Source organism: Mustela nigripes, chromosome 1 (assembly GCF_022355385.1).
Source record: "Mustela nigripes isolate SB6536 chromosome 1, MUSNIG.SB6536, whole genome shotgun sequence".
NCBI lineage: Eukaryota > Metazoa > Chordata > Mammalia > Carnivora > Mustelidae > Mustela > Mustela nigripes.
Window position 1 is genome coordinate 168,376,272 of NC_081557.1, and position 22,399 is coordinate 168,398,670.

At 44.1% G+C, this 22,399-nt stretch overlaps 1 protein-coding gene across 4 annotated transcripts in view; it reads left to right on the forward strand.

Moving 5' to 3' along the window:
* The first annotated feature begins 18,923 nt into the window (after window positions 1–18,923).
* Window positions 18,924–22,399, forward strand: part of NPNT (nephronectin) — a 79,863-nt gene continuing 76,387 nt past the window's right edge. For all 4 annotated transcript variants that reach the window (XM_059376889.1, XM_059376905.1, XM_059376894.1 and 1 more), the window contains exons 1-2: window positions 18,924–19,094; window positions 21,257–21,357. In XM_059376889.1, the coding sequence (XP_059232872.1) occupies window positions 19,024–19,094; window positions 21,257–21,357 (172 nt within the window). In that variant the 5' untranslated portion in view covers window positions 18,924–19,023. The remainder of the gene's footprint in view (window positions 19,095–21,256; window positions 21,358–22,399) is intronic.

Genomic DNA, 22,399 nt, shown 5'->3' on the forward strand with positions numbered 1-22,399 from the left:
GGGATCACAGAGATTAGAGACCCCTTTTGAGATTTCATCAGCCCACTCTCTTAAGAAAAAGCCTTTTCCCTTGCCCCGCTGGAGCACCAGTTGGAAGCCTGTCTTCCCATGTTTATACCAAAGAAACCCAGCCCTCCTAGAAAAAAGGTGACACCTGACTCATGAACCATACCAGTTTGAAGAATTTTCTCTTGACAATTTGAACTGAGACACAGGCCGAGAGTCAGGTGGTGATGGTCACAGGAGCTGCAGGGTCCTGTTGAATGAGAGACCGAAGGCCACAACTGAGGGCCAAGCCAGGTATGTGAGGAGATCGCCCAGAGCCAGTCTGTGGGGCAGGGCTGGACAGTCGCGGGGCAGGGGGACAGGAAAGCCTTGGGGGGCGAGAGAAGAAAAGCTGCACGGCTCCTGAAGACTTTCCAGTGTCCAAGTCTAACTCCCCCCGGGGCTCGGCTGTCCTTCCTCCTTTGAATTCCAAGAGGAGCTGCTGGATAATAAAGCCTCTTTTCTTGAAGTCGCTAGATTGCGTTTCTGTTCCCTGCAACCAAATGAGCCCGAGGCAGAATGAGGAATTTCGTGTAGGAATTCTCAACGTCTCACTCCATTCACAGCAACGGAGTATTTGATAATGACATCTTCCTTGAAATACTTCTTCCCAAGATCCATGGATTTATTCTTTGGAAACAACCGACATTCACACTCAATGTTAATTACACTACTGAATCAGAAAAAAAAAACGGCCTCAAAGCAAGTCAGACCATCATATTTCATCATACAATTCCTTTGCAGAGAGTGAGTTGTAAAATTTATGACGCACTTTCCTTTTGCTCCCATTCTTTTCAACGTGGAGGTGTTTCATCTTCCTGGATAAAAAAGAAGGGTAGCCATTGAACAGCTCTGCCTTCTTCCTGACATCTGTTAACATTCACTGTCTTCCCCAAGCAGTCAGTCCATTCTCTTCTCCGTGATTTTCAGTTTTTAAACATTGCTAAACAAGCTCTGGGTGGCTTTAGCATTTGTGTTGAGTCTCAAGTTATTTGGGACCCAGCAAAAAAAAAATTCTGATAGGAAGTCAGTTCATTTACTCTTTAAACTAAGGGATAGGGTCAAAGTAAAATGAAGTTGGGAAGATTGAAAAAAAAATTAGGAGAATAAAAAATATGTAATAAAAATAATTGTGGTAAGGAGATGAGTCTGACTCTGGATTTTGACTCAGGTCAGGGCCTTAAGATCTAGCCCTGCCTTGGGCTCCGTGCTCAGATGGAGTCTGCTTGAGATTCTCTCTCTCCCTCTCCCTCTGCCCTTCCCTCAGCTCATGCACACACTCTCTCAAATAAATAAATAAAATATTACAAGAAAAAAAGGAATTCATTCTGTGGGGAAAATGCACATGACTGCACAGGTTCTGAAGACTGTCCTTCAGCCAAGTGGATAGCTCGAAACTTCCTACGGATCATTTGCCTTTTCTTGGCATCTTTTACAAATATAGTCTTTCAAGAACAAAATGTGTGCTGTTTTGACAGTCATAAATAAGATGCTTCCAGTCTTGTCCTGGTGGGCGCAGATCTCTCTCTCTCCCTCTGCTGCTCTTGTCAATGAATGATAGTATAGCAAGAGTGATAAGCGTGATGATTACAAAATCACCCTGAAGCCAGACTGTCTAGTTTTAGATTCCAGTTGTGCTGCTTAATAGCTGTGTGACCTTGTAAGTTACTTAACCTCTCTGGCCTTGGTGTTTTAGTATGTAAAATGCGATAATACTAGTACCTACCTAGTATTAGGAGAAGGATGTGAGAAGTAAATGAGTCCTGGTATAATGTACGTCCTCAATAAAGGCCTTTGTTATTGTTAGCTTTGTTGTTATTAGTGTTATTTGAGCTACTCATTGACTCTGAGGCCTTTTAAGGCAAGGCAGTGGGAGGGGTCACAGGAAGTTGAGCCATGACTCTCCCATGGCAGAGTTTACTATCTCCACTGGATGATATAAGCCAGGGGGTTAGGAGGAAGGACTATAAAGTTAGGTTTTACTTCTTACTAACCTCATGACCTTAGCAAAATTACTTAACTTCTGTAGGCCATGGTTTGCTTATCTAAAATTGGGTCTAATAATAGGGCTTACTACATCACAAATGCTCCAAGTTTTTTACATATATAATACAGAGCACGCTTTAAGTACCAATGACTATGTACCATCATCAAGTCAATGCTATAAGGATTTTGAAAATGATGACTGCTGCCTCCATTTCCCCAAAGTAACTGACAATAGACAGAAACACAGAGTACAGCAAACTCAAGTGCACTTGCCTATGTCTCACACAGGCTCTCACACAAAGCTATTCTCTGAAAGCACACTTAAGGAAAGGAAATAGTCAATGAATTTTTTGTCTTTTTTCTTTTGCCTGCCTTAAGATTTCTGTCTTTGGTTTTTCCAGTATTGTCTGGGTATGGTTTTCTTTATATATGTCCTGCTTGGGGTTCATGATGCTTTTTAAATCTGTGGCTTGATACTTTTCAAGAATTTTGGAAAACTCTCAGCCAGTATCTGTTCATATGTTTACTCTGTCCTGTTCTCTCTGTCCTAATCTTTTTTCTTCTAGAATTACAATTACATATATATTTGATGTTTTCCCCTATTCCATATACCTCTTACTCTTCTGTATATTTTCACCCTTGATCTGTGAGTCAATCTAAATATTTTCTTCTGACTTACTGGATTCTTTTCCAGTTGAGCCAAATCTGTTATTAAACCCATTCATTCATTCATTCAATTCTTAATATCAGTTACTGTGTTTTCAGAATTCCAGAAGTTCCTCAAATTTCTTTTTTATTTCTTTTTATTTTTTAATTTCTTTTTGTTTTTTTCTTAGGGATTTTATTTATTTGAGAGAGAGCACAGCCAGGGGGAGGGGCAGATGGAAAGAGAGAAGCAGACTCCCCGCTGAAGAAAGCATCCAATGTGGGGCTCGATCCCAGGACCTGGAGATCATGACCTGAGCTGAAGGCAGATACTTAACTGACTGAGCCACGCAGGCACCCCTATTTTTATAATTATATTTTCATTTCCTCTTCTTTGCCAAAATTCTCAATCTCATTTTTTAAATTTTCTTATATGTATTCATAATTTTTAAAAATTCTACTGAATAATAACAAAATCTCTATTACCCTATGAATCTGTTTCTATTGTCCTCTGTTTTTCTTTCTGTCTCATCTTATGTGCTTGATACTTTTTAATTGATTGTCAGACATTGATATAGAACATTCAGCGATAATTTGTGGCCATAGGTGATGTTATCTTCCTCCGGAGAGGGTTTGTTTGGCCTCTGGCAAGCAGCCAGGTTGGGACACTAGCTGACTTAGATCATCTAATCAATGCGACTCTGCTCTTTGACAGCACTACTGTGTATCCCCTGTCCTTGTATTCCTGGGGTACACCCCTTCAGGATTCCAGCTAAACACCCAGATGGTTTACCAGGTCCTAGCCCTCCTGGCAAGCTCTGAATTCTAATTTTTCTTCCCCTCCGCTGACCAGGCATCCATTGAAATTCTGCTCAGTATCTCACCTTCAGCTCCCACTTTAAGAACTGGCTGTCACCTGAGGAAGAAGAGCAGTGCAAGTTCAGGCTCATGTCTTTGGGCTTCCCTGTGTTCCCATATCCAACCCCACAAACTCAGTTCCTAACCACCTAGATAGCTTTTCTAGTTCTCAAACAGAAGGTTGGTTCAAAACATCCTAGTCCACTATCATTAGGAACAGAACTCTTTTTTTTTTTTAATTTTATTTACTTATATGACAGAAAGAGATCACAAGTAGGTAGAGGCAGGCAGAGAGAGGGAGGGGGAAACAGGCTCCCTGCCAAGCAGAGAGCCCGATGTGGAGCTTGCTCCTGGGACCCTGAGATCATGACCTGAGACGAAGGCAGAGGCTTAACCCACTGAGCCACCCAGGAGCCCTGGAACAGAACTCTTGCCTATGTTTTTATTATATATCAGATGACTTCACTCTTCAGATTTCAAGCAGCAGGTAGATTTCTTAGAAAACAAGTGCTAGAGTTCGAAACAGACTGCCCAAACAGAGCTTAATAGAGAAGATGGGTTTTAAAGACATGGGTAGGTCAATGGGAAAAACTGGAAACATCCTTAAGGAGATCCAGATCTTCACCACAGATGGTAAATTCAATGATGATTATATATGTTATTTTATGTTATAAATCACATCACCAACACCTTGAGGAATGCCCTCTGGGATCTCCTTCAGTTTCCAGGATGTTCCTCAAGTTCTTGGGACCCCTTATTCCTGACCTTCTAGGTTTTAAAGTCCTTTCTTCTAGCCTATAATTCCAGGGTTACTCTTGATGAGTTAAAAAAAAATTTATTCATTATCATAAATATGGCAATGGCCTGGTGACAATAACCAATCTTATCTGTTGCTGCTGTTGTTTTTAGGAAAACAAAACCAAAATAATGACCACAGGGATGAAGCTGGAAAGGTTGGATAGGACTTAGGTGTAATACAGTGCAATGCACATAAGAATTGTGCAATAGATAACCTGTTAAATTATTTATTAGACAAAATTAATCTCTCTTCTTGTCTATAAAGAAATTTGAGCTGATCGCACCAAGGGTTGACATGAGGCAAGGGGACATCTCCTGCCTGGCAGGGAGGGTTTGGCACAACTCCTAGAAACTGAACCTGGATATAAAGTCTGGTCAGGGCTTTCTGTTCCTTCCTCTGAGTTGGTATGTATCACTTTCATCTTTATTCCATTAAAAATAACAAATTCTTTATGTCTCTAGTCCAGGTGAATCCCTCCCTCTCTGGAGGCTTAAATTGGCTATTCTGTTGGCAGAACTCATACCTGTTGTTGAAAGACAGGAGCCTCTGTTTCCCACCTCGATCACAGTAAGAAATAGGAAATCCCTGGGGGGGGGGGACAAAAACTAGCTCATAAAAATGCAGAAATGGTCCAGCATTCCTTTCTATGTAGATACTGTGGAAGGAGACAGAGGTGCAGTGTCGGGAGCCAGTACAGGAGGCCTACTCTAAGAGCTGTAAGGGACTGAATATGATTGGCTGTTCATTTAGGTCCACTCACGTGGGAGGTGCATGAGCACTGCGGTGATTGGCTAGGCGGGCTAAGCTGCCGGTGTGTATATGCTTGAATGTACTTGTAGAGGGGCAGGCCCGCCGGGAGCCAGGCTGCGCCGTGCTGGCTGGAGGGGGCCGCAGCCCCGACCATGGCGGCAGCGGCCGCGGTGGTGGCGACCATGGCGGTGGGCACCGAGGGGCGGCGCGCGGCCCTGGAGGCGGCGGCGACGCCCGAGCGGGGCGGCGGGAGCTGCGTGCTATGCTGCGCCAGAGGGGGAAGAAGATAAAAAGAAGCCATTAAAGAAGTTTGCCTCCAGGCGTGTCTCCGTGTCGTTCTTGCTGGCGAGAGCGACAAGTGGTGCCGAAACCCGGGAACTCGTGCAGAAGAGATGCGCGGAGTTAGGCAACGATCAGGTAAAGAGTGCGCCTATTTCTGTCTAGTGACAGGGAAAGTTCCTCAAGTCGAGGACGAGCGTAGAAAGCTTTCCGGGATGGGAAACGAGATGGCTGCAAAGTTCCTAGGATAAGGACGAGAGTAAAGCTTTCCGGTATGGGAAACGAGATGGCCACATATAAAATGCTGGGGCCGCTTTCTGATATCCTTAAAGCAATTGGTACTCCTTTAAAAAATAAAACAGCTCGTTTGTTTTTGAGAGAAGTGGGACAAACGGCTCCCTGGCTTTTGGAAAGGAGCAGAGGAGGGAAATCGCCCAAAAGCCACAAGGTGAGCAAGATGCAAAAGGAGCTTGCAAAAAAGGAGGAAAAGCTAAAGAAGGCTATGGCGCAGCTCAAAATGCAGGGGAAAGTTATGGCGCAGTTGAAATTAAAAGTGAAAGAAGGAGCCATGGCGCAGTTACAAACAAAGACGGAAGTGGTAGATAACTTAGATCCTGTGCCCACGCGCCCAGCCCCAACAGTGCCACCTTACGAGGGGCCTCCTCCGTATAAACCTTGCTGCACCAAGGCCTGCTATTGTGCGAGCTGCACCGCACGAGTGGCTGCCATAGTAGCCTCTCAGGAGTTTGGGTGGGAACAGGATTCTCATTCAGTCCTAAAATCCCCACTTACTCTAACTCCACCTTTTTTGGCTATAATTATACCTACCAAGACCCGGCGCAAGGCGCGTCAGCTCACCTTCTAGATAGGTGGCTGCTCTGCAACGCTGCACAGGCATGTACAGGCTTGGAAAGCCTTCACTTTATTAATGGGTCTACATGGCGTAACTGTACGTACAACTATCACGTAGGCTCTCGATTTGAAACAAATGTTACTTGCAATTGCACCTCAGCTAAGCACATAAGTTACTCACCAATGCCCGTCTGTGTTAGAGCTCCCTTTCTCTTCATAGTTTTTAATGCTTCTACTATTAACAAGTCATCTAGTCTCTCTTATGAGTCCCAGAATTGTCTGCTATCAGAATGTTGGAACGCCACGGTGGGAGACTCGGCAGTAATAGCCAAGATACCAACGTATATCCCGATGCCAGTACAGGTGAACCCCAACAACCTGCTGGTGCTGCTTCGACATACACGAGACTTTGGAATAACAGCAGCCATTATTGCAGCTATCGCAGCATCCGCCGCCGCTGCTACTGCTGCTGCGGTAGCGTTGACAACCTCGGTACAGACAGCCGCCACGTTCAACAACGTCACAGGAATGGTCGCTGAAGCATTGGCTACGCAAGAACAAATTAACGGACATTTGCATGCTGGGATCCTTATTGTAAATCAAACGGTTGATCTTGTACAGGAACAACTTGATATCCTAGAGTCAATTGTGTCGATAGGATGCATACATAATATGGCCAGACTTTGTATCACCCCTATAGCTCATAACAACTTATCCTTAGCAGCTAACCTCTCTACAGTTAGGAAATATGCTTAATGGTACCTGGAACCGTCAATTTCAAAATTTAACTAGGCAATTACGAGCTCAAATTATATCCATAAATTCTACCAAAGTAACTATTGCACCTGTTAGTGAGTGGAAAAAAAGTTACAGCAATCTGTTTCATTCCTCAAACAGTGGGCCGGACTTGGTGCCATGGCTGTCCTCTTAATCACAGCTAACGTATTAATGTTACATTGGGTGTGTGGCCATGTCCGTCGCAATCAACGACAATAACACCTCATGGTTCAAGCCATGATGGCTCTTGAGGCTGGTACCTCCCCCCAGATATGGCTAAGTATGCTAGATCGGTAGTCAAAGACGGGTAAGACTGATCCCACACCATAGCAACCTAAGACAGGGGCTCTTCGACCAGGGAGAGTACCCGATGACGGGTAAGCATGTGTGCTGAGGATTGGCAACCTAAGACAGGCACGATCTCAGCCATTAGTGCAGACACTAATGATATACTATACAGTGGTTAATGGAACCTAATAAAAATATAATAATAAAAAAGAGGTACAGACACTCCACAGCTTTATATTCAGATACACCAGAGCATGGAGTGTGACCAGATCATCGATGTTGGGGTTACGCATCTTATGTTAGACTTACTGTTCCTAACAACTACCATTACTTGACTGTTTTATCTGTAGCAAGAACTGTAATGATGGCATTGTATTTTCACAGTAACTGCAAGACACATGTTGGCTCATTTATATTCTTTATAAGAAGGTCAGTCCAGTATGGCCACAAGAGGATACAGAAGAGAGGGTCAGGCAAAAACAGAAGTTTACTCAAGAGTTTAAAGATTTTCTAGAGAACAGAACTCTAGTGTCCTAAAGACAGGAGGATGCAATGTGGGGCCACATGGAAAACACCAGGGAGGTTAGCAGGCAGAGGATAGGAGTAGGAAGGAACACCCGTCACTAGGATTTCTGTGGGAAAGGCAAGGAAGGACAAGGTAATGAATTTAGGATTAACTAGTTTGAATAATTTTGGTGGGTTTTGGTCTATAGGGCTGGTCCCTGGTCCCCTGGCACCTGGTCCTGAGATAAGGCAGAGTAATATTAGTTCTGGCATACATAGGCCAGTAGCAGAGGGATGCTTCTAGATGGGTTAGTTTGCATATCAAAGTCGTGTTGGGGTGGGGGGAGTGGAGGGGAAGGGGAAAGGGGGGGAATTGGGAGGGCCTTTGGCCATCTGTGAGAATTAGCCAGGGGAAGAGTAGTTTCTCTCCAGCCTGAATGTTTTCCCATGATGTCAAAACAATAAAATACACAGAAAATTATATATACCCAATACATTAGTATTCCTGCATAATAGAAAGAAACTGAGGTTCAGAAGTTACAGTCAGAGCTCAACTAGTAGTTGTCAGAGTGGAATTAAATCTGAAGACTGACCCTAAGTGTTATCTTGCATTAATTTTTCCTTAATTAAAGTTTTTCCAACTCATAACATTATTCCTAGACATCCATTAAGAAAAAATGAGACAATACCATTAAAATGCTTTGATTTCTTTGGTGGATAATTTTGCAGACGAACTGTAGTTAACGTGCACATTTACCAGAGTTGGAGACACTCTGTAATTAAAAACATTCATCTACCAGTATCCTCCAACTATTTGATTTCAGTGAATTTTACATTTCATCTTATTTGGGCTGGACAGTAAGGCCTTGCTCATTCAGTAAAGCATATAGCTTGAGATGTATATGGTATGATGTTTCCTTTTTTCTACCTGGAACAGAAAAAGTAAAAAATTACACATAAGGAGCTTTCAGCCAAGAGTTGTGAGGTCTTGGAACTGCATTTTGCATCTCCATTTAGGGGAAAAAAAAATCTCTTCTATAGGAGACAGATTTTATTGTTTAAACAGAGGGGGAAAAGGGGATTTAAAGAAGGTGAACGACCCCTTTGTAGGGAATATAGTACAATTAGAAATTTAAAGGTTGTCTAGAGAGCAGAACTCAGTGTCAGAAGCAGAAAAAAAAAAACTTTTATGGGAAATACTAGAACAACAAACAAATAAATAAGCAACAGCTTTTAGATCAAGCCTAAATGTTAATAGTTGGGAGACTATATTTTTATCTTTTTACTTATTAAAATTTTAATCCTGCTTTTTTCCAAAATGGACTCAGAGAAAAGTCTCAAGAAATCACAGCATAAAATAAGGGTAATAAAAGAAAATTCTGTTTCTTTCTTCTTATAACACTTCTGATACCAAATGTGTGGGGTTTCCATATCAAGTAATTCTCTAATTCTCTGTAGACACCGGCTGGGTATCCTGCAATTTAATTATGACAGCAGCTACCCGGAATGAGGGTAGACCGCACAGGCTCAGTGCTCAGTCACAAGACCGCTCCCCCTCCAGACACCAGTCACAGGTTGCAGGTTGTCACTGGTACCTGTGACTGACCAGCCATAAATCAGGGGTTCCCATAACTCTCTTCTCGGGTTCAATGCTTCCCTAGAATGGCTCACAGGACTCAAGGAAACATTCTTACCAATTTATGAGGTATACAATTCAGGAAAGACCAGATGGCTGCGTTGCAAAGGGAAACATGTAGGAAGGGGCGCCCTCTCCAGGCTGCCACCCACCTGGCAGGAGGATCTGCTCACCAACAGAGACTCTCTGTTTTCATGGAGGCTGCCTCACGTGGACATGATTTATCAGATGGATCACTGGTGCGTGTACTCAATCTCCTACCCTCGACCCTTCCTCAGGTGTCTAGGATTGGGCCTGAAAGTTTCTGGGCAACAGCAGAATCAGCTTTTTTTTTTTTTTTTTTTTTAAGATGTTATTTATTTATTTGACAGACAGAGATCACAAGCCAGCAGAGAGGCAGGCAGAGAGAGAGAGGGGGAAGTAGGCTCCCTGCTGAGATCACAAGCCAGCAGAGAGGCAGGCAGAGAGAGAGAGGGGGAAGTAGGCTCCCTGCTGAGCAGAGAGCTCGATGCGGGGCTCAATCCCAGGACCCTGAGATCATGACCTGAGCTGAAGGCAGAGGCTTAACCCACTGAGCTGCCCAGGCACCCCAAGAGTCAGCTTTTAACTTTAACTCAGCTATGGTCTAAAGGGGGCTTATTAGGAATAACAAAAGAAGATCCTCTCACCCTTGTCATTCAGGAAAGCCCAGGGGTTTTTAGGAGCTCTGTGCCAGAAACCAGGATAAAGACCACATACTTAGTTCTTCTATCATAACGGCTCATATGATAAAACAGAAAGGGAAAGTGATAGTCAGTGAAAGCAGGAGACCATACGTGCTAACCCAACTTAAGAGTTAAAATGACTCTTGTAGTAGAATTTTAACTCTGGGCTTCCTGGGAGGTGATAATATATATATTTATGTCCCAATACTTCTCCCTTTCAGACACCAGCTACAAGTTTGTATGTGTATATATATATATATTTGATTATATATACACAGTATATATTTTAGAGTAGACCCGCACAGATATGTGTGTGTGTGTGTGCATACACACACACTAAATATATATATTTAATTAGTTTTTGTATGTGTTCTTCCAAGTTTATGTGAGAATTTTAATTGTTGCCTACAATTTTAAGTAAAAACATTAAACACAACTATCATATAAACTATAAATTACTGGGGAAATTCATGGCAAAATATATATACTTTCTTCTTTAAAAATGTTAATAGACTATTTTTTAGAGTAGTTTTAGGTTTACAGCAAAACTGAGTGGAAGTTACAAAGATTTCTCATATACTACCTGCCCTCACACACGAAGAGGTTCTCCCAATTACCAACATCTCCCACCAGAGGGGTTCATTTGTTACAACTAATGCACATATGTTGACATACTGTAATCACCCAGGGACTGTAGTCTAACACCAGGGTTCACTCTTAGCCTTGTATATTCTATAGGTTTTTACAACATATAATGACATGCACCCAGCTTTATAGTATCTTACAGAATAATTTCCTTGCCCTAAAAATCTGTGCTCTGCCCATTCATCTGTCTCTTCTCACTAACCCCTGGCAATGACTGATTTATTATTATTATTTTTTTTTACAGTCTCCATAGTTTTCTGGCGACCATTTTTAAAAGGGAAACCTGATACAGTAAGTTTTAATCTGAAGGTAAAAGACGTAACATTTTCCCAGAAGAGACAACATTTTTTCTTGGCTCTAAATTCCATAAGAAACTAGTTACCTTATGGGATCGAGATATCTGCAACAGTCTTCCAGAAAGTATAGGTGCAGAACTTAATTATATTTTGAAATAAACACCTAAAAGCTGAAAGTCTAACTCAGTAAGAGAAAAGTCTTCCAAGTTCTAAGTTAAGTTCCAAGAGTCTAACTTGATCCAAGGTTGCTATTTGAAAAATGCACAGTTGTGTATAGCACGTCCCCTATCTAGACTGCCTTCCAGAAATATCACTTATTTTAACAAGGACTTTTATAAGCATGAAAATTTTACCTAAAGAACTGGCCTCCCGTGTTGTTCCAGAACACACAGATCCATGTTTAGAGACCAGAGATTGATCAATTTTTATGAAAGGTGAAAAACTTAACTAGTACTTCCCCCATGTGGTAGTGGGATGCAAGAGGATTTGGCAACTTTGAATTGCTCAAATACTTTGATAAAAGCTCAGTTGGGATGAGATATTCACAATACAGCATGTCAGAGTTGGTTTAGGCATGGAAAATGTTAATGTGACTGTCTCCAGTTGCCTGCCTTGGACATAGAAAAGTCTTATAGCGAAGCTTTTCATTGCCAGCCGTAAGACATTTCTTAGAGGTAATCAACTCCTATCGAGCTTGTACTACTTACACCATGTGCTGGATGGAGTATTTTATACAATTTACCTAGTTAAATCGGGTGAATTATATGTTCAGGATCCCAAATACAGTGACTTGTTGTATGATGAAAATCATTGATTAAATGAATTTCAGAGAATGATTTTCAAAGACAATGATTTTTTTTTTTTTTTTTAGTATTGTTATAATTAACGTTAAGCTTTCTTTCCGGCAGCAATTAAATACCAAGTTCACTAGCTACTTGAGGCCAGGACAAAGACAAGGTTAGGTATTCAATTTAAAATTTTCATTTTCCTCCTTGGCATACTGGAAAAACACATTTTCCAATTTTTCTTGCAGCTACCTTGGGAGCGGTGTGATGAGGTAGCGGCCAACGGAATGCCACATGTCCCCAGGTATGTTTGCTTGCACTCTTTCCCCATTATCTGTGTGGCTATCTGTGTGGCTAGGTGAGGAGAACTCTAGGAAGACCACAGGAAGAAAGGAGCTCTGATCCCTGAATAGCCACTTGTAAAGGAATGCTTAGGAGACTGTCCAACCTGCATTAAATTGTACAGTAATGAGAGGAACAATTTTGTGTCAAGCCGAAGATACTGGAGGTGATATGCTAGAGAAGTGTTCCATTCCTGGTTAATGGATCCTAAAAATTCATTGTCAACATAAAAGAACCTTTCCATTTTTAAAATATATTCATTTATCTTAGAGGGAGAGAGCGAGCAGAGATGGGGAGGGGTAGAGGATGAGAGAATCTTAAGCAGACAGCGCTGAGCGCAGAGCCCCATATGGGTCTCGATCTCATGACTCTAAGCTCATGACCCTGAGTTCATGACCTTAGATGACACTAACCCACTGCACCACCCAGGTGCCCCAACGTATCCATTTTTCTATATGAAAATATAAATCCTGGGGTACGTGAGTGGCTCAGTGGGTTAAGCCTCTGCCTTTGGCCTGGTTATGATCTCAGGGTCCTGGGATTGAGCCTTGCATTGGGCTCTCTGCTCAGCCGGGAGCCTGCTTCCCCCTCTCTCTCTGCCTGCCTACTTGTGATCTCTCTCTCTCTGTCAAATAAATAAATAAATAAAATCTTTAAAAAAGACCTGTGAATCCAAATTGCTTTACCATTTGCATCAGATCACTAAGATATAATTCCAAAAGGCTGAAAAGTAGAAGACTAAAGCATGACTCTAACTATTAGAACTGCTTTCTAGGGGCTCCTGGGTGGCTCAGTGCGTTGATCCTCTGCCTTTGGCTTGGGTGGTAATCTCAGTGTCCTGGAATCAAGCCCCACACTGGGTTCGCTGCTCAGCAGGGAGCCTGCTTCCCTCTCTCTCTCTGCCTGCTGCTCTGCCTACTTGGGATCTCTCTGTCAAATAAATAAATAAAATCTTAAAAAACAAAACAAAACACTGCTTTCTAATTTTGTCAGCCATTTGTGTCCATTTCAGTTCTTCCAGTGATATTAAAATAGAATGAAAGGCCTATCAAGTAAAATCTTCTGTTGTCTTTGTCAGAATTATTTGAAGGTAGATGAGAAACACTGACAGTAATAGTTGTGCCTGATGCTTGCTGGTTGCTCATGTGTGTTATATTAGATGAAACACCAGTGCCTTCAGTTTGTAAAAAGAAGGCTGGCATAAAATTTTGGGGTTTAATCTTTTAAGTTGATAATTTTTAAATTACATATCAACTTTTCACATAGGTGTGTGTTTATAATTTTAAATCACCATCTTACCAAACAGTCTTATTTTTTTCCAATAAAATTTCTTAAGACTATTTGGCCATTCGAGTTGCCTAATCATATCATCTGAATGAGAACTTTGTTTCTTGCTTTCAATAATTCACCTTTTTCCTTGTCGGACTGCATCAAATCCTACTTCTGGGACATTATGAAAGTGGTGATATGGGCATTTGCATCTCATTCCCGACATGAATAAGAATTTCCCAAGTATTCACATTCTACATTATTTAGTTATTATTAGTAGTCTATTTATTTTTTAAAATCAGGAATCAATAGCGCTGATCATGGAGTCCGCAGTCACCTCAGGTCTTCTTAGGTTTAAGAAAAGATTCTGAACATTTAGGCTCCCAAGACTAATGGTCCCAGTTGGATTTACGTATTCTGGGTAAGGGACAGGGACCAGGGTTTGCCTGCACAGCGGGATCAAGGGCTTCTCCTCAGTGTAGCTCCTCACACAGTGGAACAGCCCAGGGGCATGATGACAAACACTTTATCCAGATGGGAAACTTCTGGGACTCAACAGACTCACGCCCCTCTGGAGCCAGTCTCTCCTCCGCATAGTGTCCAAGTGCTCTGCAAGGGACACATCCAGTTAGAAGAGTTCCTGAACTCAGGTTCATCCAGTGCTGTGGTTTGCTACCGGGTATATTTTGTCCTGTCTACATGCAGTTGATCAATCAGGGGTCCATTTTTACCAGCAACAGAGCAACATCCTTCACAAACCACCTTATCAGGTTGCCAGGGGAACGGAGCTAGAAAGTTAACATAAGGTCAAATTCTCATATGGCGGGGGCTAGGATTTTGTTAACCCTTTACCCACACGGACATTTTCCGTGAACTTGATTATAATGGATTTTTTTGTATGTTAATAGATTATACTTGTAATCCTTTTTTCAGGGCTTTTTGCATTTATATTTATATCAGAGATGAGCTGTATATTTGTGTGGGAAAGCTATTTTTTTCCAGAATTAATTATCAATGACTCCTTAGGAATAATTATAAGCACTCTTCTTTAGATATTTAAGAGTTTAAGGAGTACTGGAATTATTTACTCTTTAAAGAAATGATGTGCTTTGTGGTATAACTTGAACGGCCCTGTGTGAGCTGGAAAGGCCCTAGACACACTATTTCATAAAATCATTACTGATGATTACGTGAAAGACATAACATTAGGGAATACCTTTGTAAAAAATGAAAATGTTAGTGTATTTCACTGCTCCTTGTTGCTCTGACAAGGCACTTTAAGAAAGAGATGAGCTCGGCCAAAAACTGGTTTCTCTGCAAGCAGGAATGCAAAGAAAATGAGAATGTCCAGAAATTAAGGGCCTCCTAGGATTGAAAAAGACAACAGCTTTGATGCCCCAAACATTAATATCAATATAGGGTTCTAAGCTTTGTGGCAAGGATCATAGTCAGAGTGTTGCCCTTCCAAACAACCCTCTTATTTCAGCTCGCTTCAAGGTGGCCTCCATTAAGAGGAGAGAGTAAGGTATGGACACAGGGAAGCAAAGAATTAAAGCGGGTTTCAGAACTAGGAGTCGAAAAGATTTTGGTTATGGGTGTTGGTACAAGGAACTGACTGGAAACAATTAGATCAGATGCCTATTGGGGTTTTAAAGAAATCTGGTAGCCAAGGAAACCATGAGTCTGGTCTGCAAATATCTGTCTGTCTCTGTTAGCCCCTCAAAGCAACACTCAGACCCTTAAGTTTGTACCAGTAGACAAAGAGCTGTGATTGATGGATAGCCTAGAAAGAAGACACATGTTCCAACAGTCCCTCCTGGTGTGGCCACGGAAGACGAATGAACACAGTTGGAGAAACAGAGGTGACCTGACTGTCTGACCAAGGCATTTCTTCTGCTGTTGGAGCAGAGAATCACCATAATTCTTGCTCAGCTTGGGGTCAAAACTGCAGTGAACAGGCAGTTGCGTGCTCCTCATTCTTCTCTTTTCTTTCTTTCTTTCTTTTTTTTTTTTTTTTTAAAGATTTTATGTATTTATTTATTTGTCAGAGAGAGAGAGAGAGAGAGAGAGAGAGGGAAAGTACAAGCAGGCAGAGGCAGAGAGAGAAGGAGACTCCCTGCTGAGCAAGGAACCCCACATGGGACTCGATCCCAGGATCCTGGGATCATGATCTGAGCTGAAGGCAGTGGCTTAACCAACTGAGCCATCCAGGCGTCCCTCTTCCCTTTTCTTAATAGGAGTTCTTAAAGCAGGTATCCTGTCCTTATGCCACCACTGTATGTGGGATAGGGGGAGAAAGAGCTTGCTGAGAGCCACTATGAGAACTTGATAGAAGACACACATTTTCTCTGCCTCCTGCCCAGACACCATCTCACAACACACCATCACCTTATTCAGTCTCTCCATAAATGTCACCTCTCCAGAGGGGACCAAATCACTCTACCTAAAATCCCACCCCATCTCCTATCAGCTTATCCTTCCTCTACCCTCTCTTCATACCTTTATCCTCTCTTCACAGCACTTTATTCCTCGACATCCCCCATCCCACTCCAGTGTAAATGCTCTCAGGGCACAAGCTTGTCTTTTTCCCAGCGGAAGTCCCAGTACCAAGAAATGGCCAATACACTGTATGCTCTCAATAAATATTTGTTGAAAAAAAAAAAAATAAAGACAAAACAGTGGAGAGTCTCTAAACGTCCAAGTGTCTGAAGTTGTGCTTGGGTGATCCTATTTTGTTATTTATCTGTATCACATTGTGATTAGTGATAATTATCTGTGAATGAGAACACTGCAATTAGTACTTGCAAGGTGGCATTATCCAGTGGGAAACCTTGGAAACGTACAGATATGGTGAAAGGCAAACTGTTTTGAGCTGGTTGTGTTCAAGACTGTTCAGGACTGTCACTCCCATGGGGGCTTCACCTCATTTCAGGAATGGGTGCCAGAGCTGCAGCATACTAACCAGGTAGACCTTGGAAATCCTTTAGCATCTCCTCATGCCACGATTCAACAGAGACTGATCTAATCACCTTCTGCGGACTCAGGGGAGAAGTTAAAGTTCACCAAGAAGAATTAATTCAATCCAATTCAACATTTAATATGTACTGAATTTAAACCTTGTGCCGGGACTTGTGCCTTCCTATTGGTCACTGTCTCCGAGAACTCAGAGTGGTAGCGGAGCAATGCATGAAACACACACTGCTTTTGAAGTGATAGTATGGGATGCATAGTGTTGTAATTATCCCACAAGAGTCTCAGCCTAGCAAAAGACTCAGAAAAGGCTTCCTGGGTAAATGTCAGCCAAACTTGGATCCAAAGGGCAAGTGGATCGTCTAAATGAAGAAGGCAGATGAATGGAGTGTTTTCTAAGCCAAAGAAAAAGATATGGGAAAAAATGCTAAAAGGCCTGCTGATGAGGCATTACATTGTGCTTCAGATACCGTCCTGTTTTCACCTGTCACCTATCCTCCTTTCCTTCTATCTCCAGCTTTTAGCCTATAGGTTAGCCCCTTCTTGATACTCATCCGTTGCTCTGCTAGAGTGTCTTTGCAAATCCAATCCAGGAATCAATAAACAAAGAAAATGGCTAAGGAGTAGCCGCTGGAGCCTGGAACCAAGCCTACATTACACTTACAAAAATTTGATTTTCTGCAGAAAAAATATTTTGACTCCTACATTTTTGGACTTCATTAGAAAGATCTGAAATAGATGACACCAAGCTGTTTGCCTAAAATAATGTCCCAAGCCTGAATTGGCATGGATATTTCCTGAGATTAAAATAGAAACTTGTTTTGCTAACAGAAAACAACTTGGAAATCAAAGAGTCGTTTAAGTTGAAACCATTATTTTTCCTTTTCTTGCATAAAATTCCTGTTTTTATACACACCAAGAAATCTGGATAGTGAGATCACCCTGCCACAGAACTTTCCATTAAAAATCTGAAGTTGGAGAACTCCTAAAAAGAAAACAAAGATAGAAAAAAGGTCTGTAATGTAACAAACTCATTCAACAAATATTTATGAGCACCTACTGCGTGCTAGGCACTGTTCTAGGCACTAACAAAGAGGCACTAACTAGGCCCCTGGAAGAGTTTGCATTCTAGCAGAAAGAAGACATACAATCAGGAAACAAATTATACAGGATGCTGGAAGACCAGGGGTATGGAGTAAAGACAAAGTAGACCAAATCATGGGGCATCCTGAGGGGACAACTTAAATTTGGGTGGTCATGGTTGGATTCCTCAAAGAGGTGACATTTGAGCAAAGCCTGAAGAAGTGAAAATGTGAACCAACACAGATATCTGGGCCCAGGCAGAAGTATCAGCCAGTCAATGGCTCAAAGGCAGGGGCATGCATACCTGGAGGCTGTGAGAAAGGCAAGGAGGTCATGGGCTAGGGGAAGCGTGAGAACAGGAGACAAGGTCTGAGAGATATGAGTGATGGCACATCTCTGCACCAGGAAGTCACTGGGACAGGGTTTGAGAAGAGGGGTGACTCAATGGATAATATTTTAATATGCATTTTAGGATGATCGTTGTGTATTTTCATTTGAACAGTCGTAGTACATTATTATTATTATTATTATTATTTACTCTGCAATAACAGAATGATTGTTTAAAATGGTTTCTAAATGTTCTCCCCAGGATCAGACACCACAGACTGCTAAGTAGTTACAGCCCGCCCTCTCTGGCCTGCACGTGCCCCTGGAGGGGCAGCCGTTGCTATTCTTCTAAATGCTCGAAGTTGAGCTGGCAGAGACAGAAACAGTCTGCACGTTCCTTCTACAAAACTCGACTGGAGAGCCAAACATTTCTTTCGGTTGGTTACAAAATAAAAAACAAGCCTTTGCCAACTCTGCGGGAGAAGCAAACTCCCGGAGTTTGCCTCCGCTAATTTGTCCAAGTCGTCAGTCGTGCTGTGGTTTCACTCCGTGTAGACACTGCTCAGCTCCTGCCCCAGAAACATCTCCCATCTCCGGCTTCTCCGCCCTCCCGTGGAAGCCACGGCTCGCCCCTGCGGTCGCCACCTGTTCGGGCGGAACCCGCGGAGCGCGCACCTACGCCCCGGGCCCCTTCCCTCCTCGGCTCACCCTTTCCTGCTGAGCGCCCAGCGTTCCCTCGCCCAGGCCGGGCTTGCAACTTTCCTCGCAGCCTGGCGCTCGCCCCACTTGGCTGGCCCTCAAGAGACGCCGCTTCCCTCGGCGCTCCGGCTCCCGAGCTTCCCGCCGAGGGGCCAGGCGGCCTCACCCGCGGCCCCGCGCGGCGAGGGCGGTAAGGCAGGCGCACGCGCGCCCCCCGCCCCCTGCGCCCCTCCCCGCGGGCGGCGCAGCTCCCCCTGCAGCACCTCCCCTCGAGGGGAGGGAGCCAGAGGGGGCTCCCGGCGTCGCGCCGCAGACCTGCCCCGGCTGCGCGCCGCGCCGCTCTCTTCCGACAGCAGCTGCAGTCGCGGCGGCGCCCGCACTCCTCCCGGAGCCAAGGAGACGAGCGCCTCTCTCCTCCGCGCCCAGCACCCCCAACCTGTTCCCCGCGCGCCGTGGCGCTGCCGCCCGCGATTCGCCGCCGGACATGGATTTCCTCCTGGCGCTGGTGCTCGGCTCCTCGCTCTACCTGCAGGCGGCCGCCGAGTTCGACGTGAGGTGAGTGCGGCCACCGGGCGCCCTCTTCTTCTAGCGCTAATTTCGCGCTCGCGGTGCTGGGGTCCCCTCTTCCCGCCGGGTTGCGCGGCCATCTGGCCGTCGGCGGGAGGAGAGCCGTCGAACTGCTCTCGCAACCTGCGGCCGTCCCAGGCTGGGGAGGGCGCCCCCCTGAGAGTCCGGGAGCCCAGCCGCGCCTCCGGCTCGGGGACTGGGGCCAGGGAAGGAGTGGGAAGGCTCCTGGAGCCCCGCACCTCGGCTGGGAGGGCGCGGGCTAGCCTCGTAAGCCCAGGTGATGCCCAGGACCCCGCCGGCCAGGAAGCTCTCGCGTGGGATGTAGACGGCTCTTTGAGCCGCGCAACTTCAGGTGGCGGGGCCAAAGCCGGGCTGGACGCTGTCGGGGCCGCTCACACAAAGGGCGGGGGCGTAGGGGCGATGGGGCTTCCCGGGAGGACCCGTCTGCCTCCGCACTTGGTTTTCTTGAGGGAAGAGGACTTAAAATAAGGACTGGGGCGGGGTGAGGAGCGCCCCGTGTGTGTTTGTGTACGGCTACGCACGCACACACAGCTCCGGGACCTGGGGCGAGCCTGGCTGCGGCGTGCTCTGACAGGTTCCAACAACCCCGGCTCCGTCGCCGCTGTCACTCAGCCGCTCCTCTGGCGGCGGCGCGCGGCGCGCTCTGCCCCGCCGCGGGATCCGCTCGGGCGACTGTGTGTGTGTCTGTTTGTGTGTGTCTGTGGGTCAGGAGGGCGTGCTCGCTTACCCCACCTCCGTGCAATTAGAGACCAGACCCGCCCCGAGCGCCGATCGCTGCTGCTCGCGCGGAACCAGGCTGGAGCAGCCGGGGGAGATTTTAACCCGGGTCACGCCGCCATCCAGGCTTCCTCTTTCAGAGAACACCCCTCCACCCCCGCTCTGACCGCGCCACGTATTTCTCTGCGCCTCCCTAAAGACAGCCGCACCTGTTTCACTTGTAATCGTGGAACGAATCAGTTCCGCGATTGATTAGCTTTCTTGTACCTGGAGGCGAACTGGAACCGGGGGAGCCAGCGGAGCGTTGAGGAGGAAAAGCGCAATCGCTTGTTTACCACCTGGTCGGAGGAAATCCAGAGTTCGGGGTTATTTTGTACTTTGGGCTTGAGGGCATAGGAGGAGAGAAAAGAACCAGGAATTGGAAAGATTAGGAGTGTTTTGAGAAAATTTGGGGAGCGGCCAGAGGCTGGTTTATTTTATTAAAGCAATTCTTTGCTCAGAGTCGGGTATGTTGTGCATTTCTGGCACACACATTTGCAATAGGAAATATATCACATGGTTATGCACAAGATTTTAAGGTAGCTTTAATTTTAAAACAGCCAATTAAAACATTGACCCTCTGGGGGCAGAAAGTCAGGTGTGAATATAAACAAAGAAAAGGTTCACCAAATAAGGTGTGAAAGTGGATTCTGGTGGATAAATTGGTTATATACTGAAATTGAATACTTTTAGCCCTTATTTACATGAGTGAGGAAGATAACATGAATTGTTGATGCAGAAAAGTTTCAAACCCCAAGGACACTTGAGATGTTAGCTACCCTTTAAACTCTTCTTGGTTTTATTTATACTGTTTTATTTTTTTCTGGGAACATTTTCTACCCAAGAGTCTTGCAGAGAGGTCTGAGTCATTTGATTTTGAGGATGCTCCCATCTTTCTGCCCTTTTCTAAGGCAGAAATAAAAGGCAGAATTTTTTTTTTCTTTTGGCTTTGACATGTCCTATTATTTAATACTTTTCAGTTTATGATAAATCAGTCAGAACTGGTTTTCCCCCAAGTAACAGGTGTGGGTCTTTGAGGAATCTGTTTTATTTCAAGCTTCAGAAGCCACCCTGTGAGTGTCAGCCTTGAGAATTCTTGGTTTTAGCTGGTGCTTTTTCCATTTAAGAAAGGGTCTTCCGCTCCCTTTCCCCCTACTCCTGTGTGTAGTGTGTGTGTTTAACTTTCTGAAATTTGGAATTAGATCACAGCAGAACTATTTTCGTGAATATGTTTTATCCTTAAATTTCTGCAGGCATGAAGGAGTTCATCAAAAATTGTGGGGTGTGACTTTAATTAAAAAAAAATAATAACAGGAAAATATTTTTTAATTTCAAAGGTGTCTTTATTTATTTTGAATCTTTTTGTTTGGTAGGTGGCCCAGGCAAATAGTGTCTTCAGTTGGCCTGTGTCGTTATGGTGGGAGAATTGACTGCTGCTGGGGCTGGGCCCGCCGGTCCTGGGGACAGTGTCAGCGTGAGTATCATCCCCCAGGGACTTTCCACCTGAGAGGTGCGGCTTTCCACCATCATACATGGCTTCACTCTGCACATCACTGGGCTCATTACTGAGCAAGACTTGGTGGTGTGGTTCCCACATTTCTTGCCCCTTCTCAACCTGAGGCAACAGTCCTAAATTGCCTGCTTTGTTATTCAGAGAACCACCTATGATGCTTATTGTAGCATTTGTCCCCAGTACTTCCAGCTCCTCTTTTCTCATCAGACCTTTTCTGTGCTCCAGACTCTGAGATGGGGGTGAGATAATTAGTCTAGACTGTATTTACACTAAACAGACTCTGAACCTTATAGCACTAATAAAATCCTTACCATACCTGTTGTGGAAAGTGGCCTATTTGTAAACCTTTTTATTTTATTTTTTTGAAGTCAGATTGTATTGACTGTGTTCTAAATGGACCACCCACCATAATAAGTAACACCTGTGAAAAAGCATTATTTTTAAGTTCTAGAAGTAATCATGTAATAAGGGCCAAATCAGAACACTGATATTTACCTTTTCCATGGATATTTTAATGGTAGAAATCAGAGCCACAACTTGGAAGTTTGAGAAATTTGTTCTTTGCAACTTTATCTGGATCTCAAAACTATATTCCACTTCCCCTATGAGAAAATCTGCAATTATCGAGTGAATTTCTGGGGCATTGTGCTAGGTTGGTGTGTTTGGTGAGATGATGGGAACGAAGTTGGATTCCTTAGATCCCAGTGTTTCATTGTTCGTGAGAAAGGAGCTTAGAGTAATAGAAAAGTAGAAAGGTGGGTTGAAGAAGGCTGGAGCTGGACAGGGCAGAGCTTGCCTTAGAGACATGTTAATGGTGGGAGCAACTGGGTAGATTTAAGTTTAGGAAAGCTAAGAATTCCCACAGCTGGTTTCATCTTTGAGAATTGTGCACGTCTATCCCTCCTTTGAGGAGGAGGGAGAGTAATGGTCATGGGTTGACATCCCTCATTGGATACGGAACAGGAAAGCGGATTAATGTTTGTCTTTTACCTGCAAGCCACTG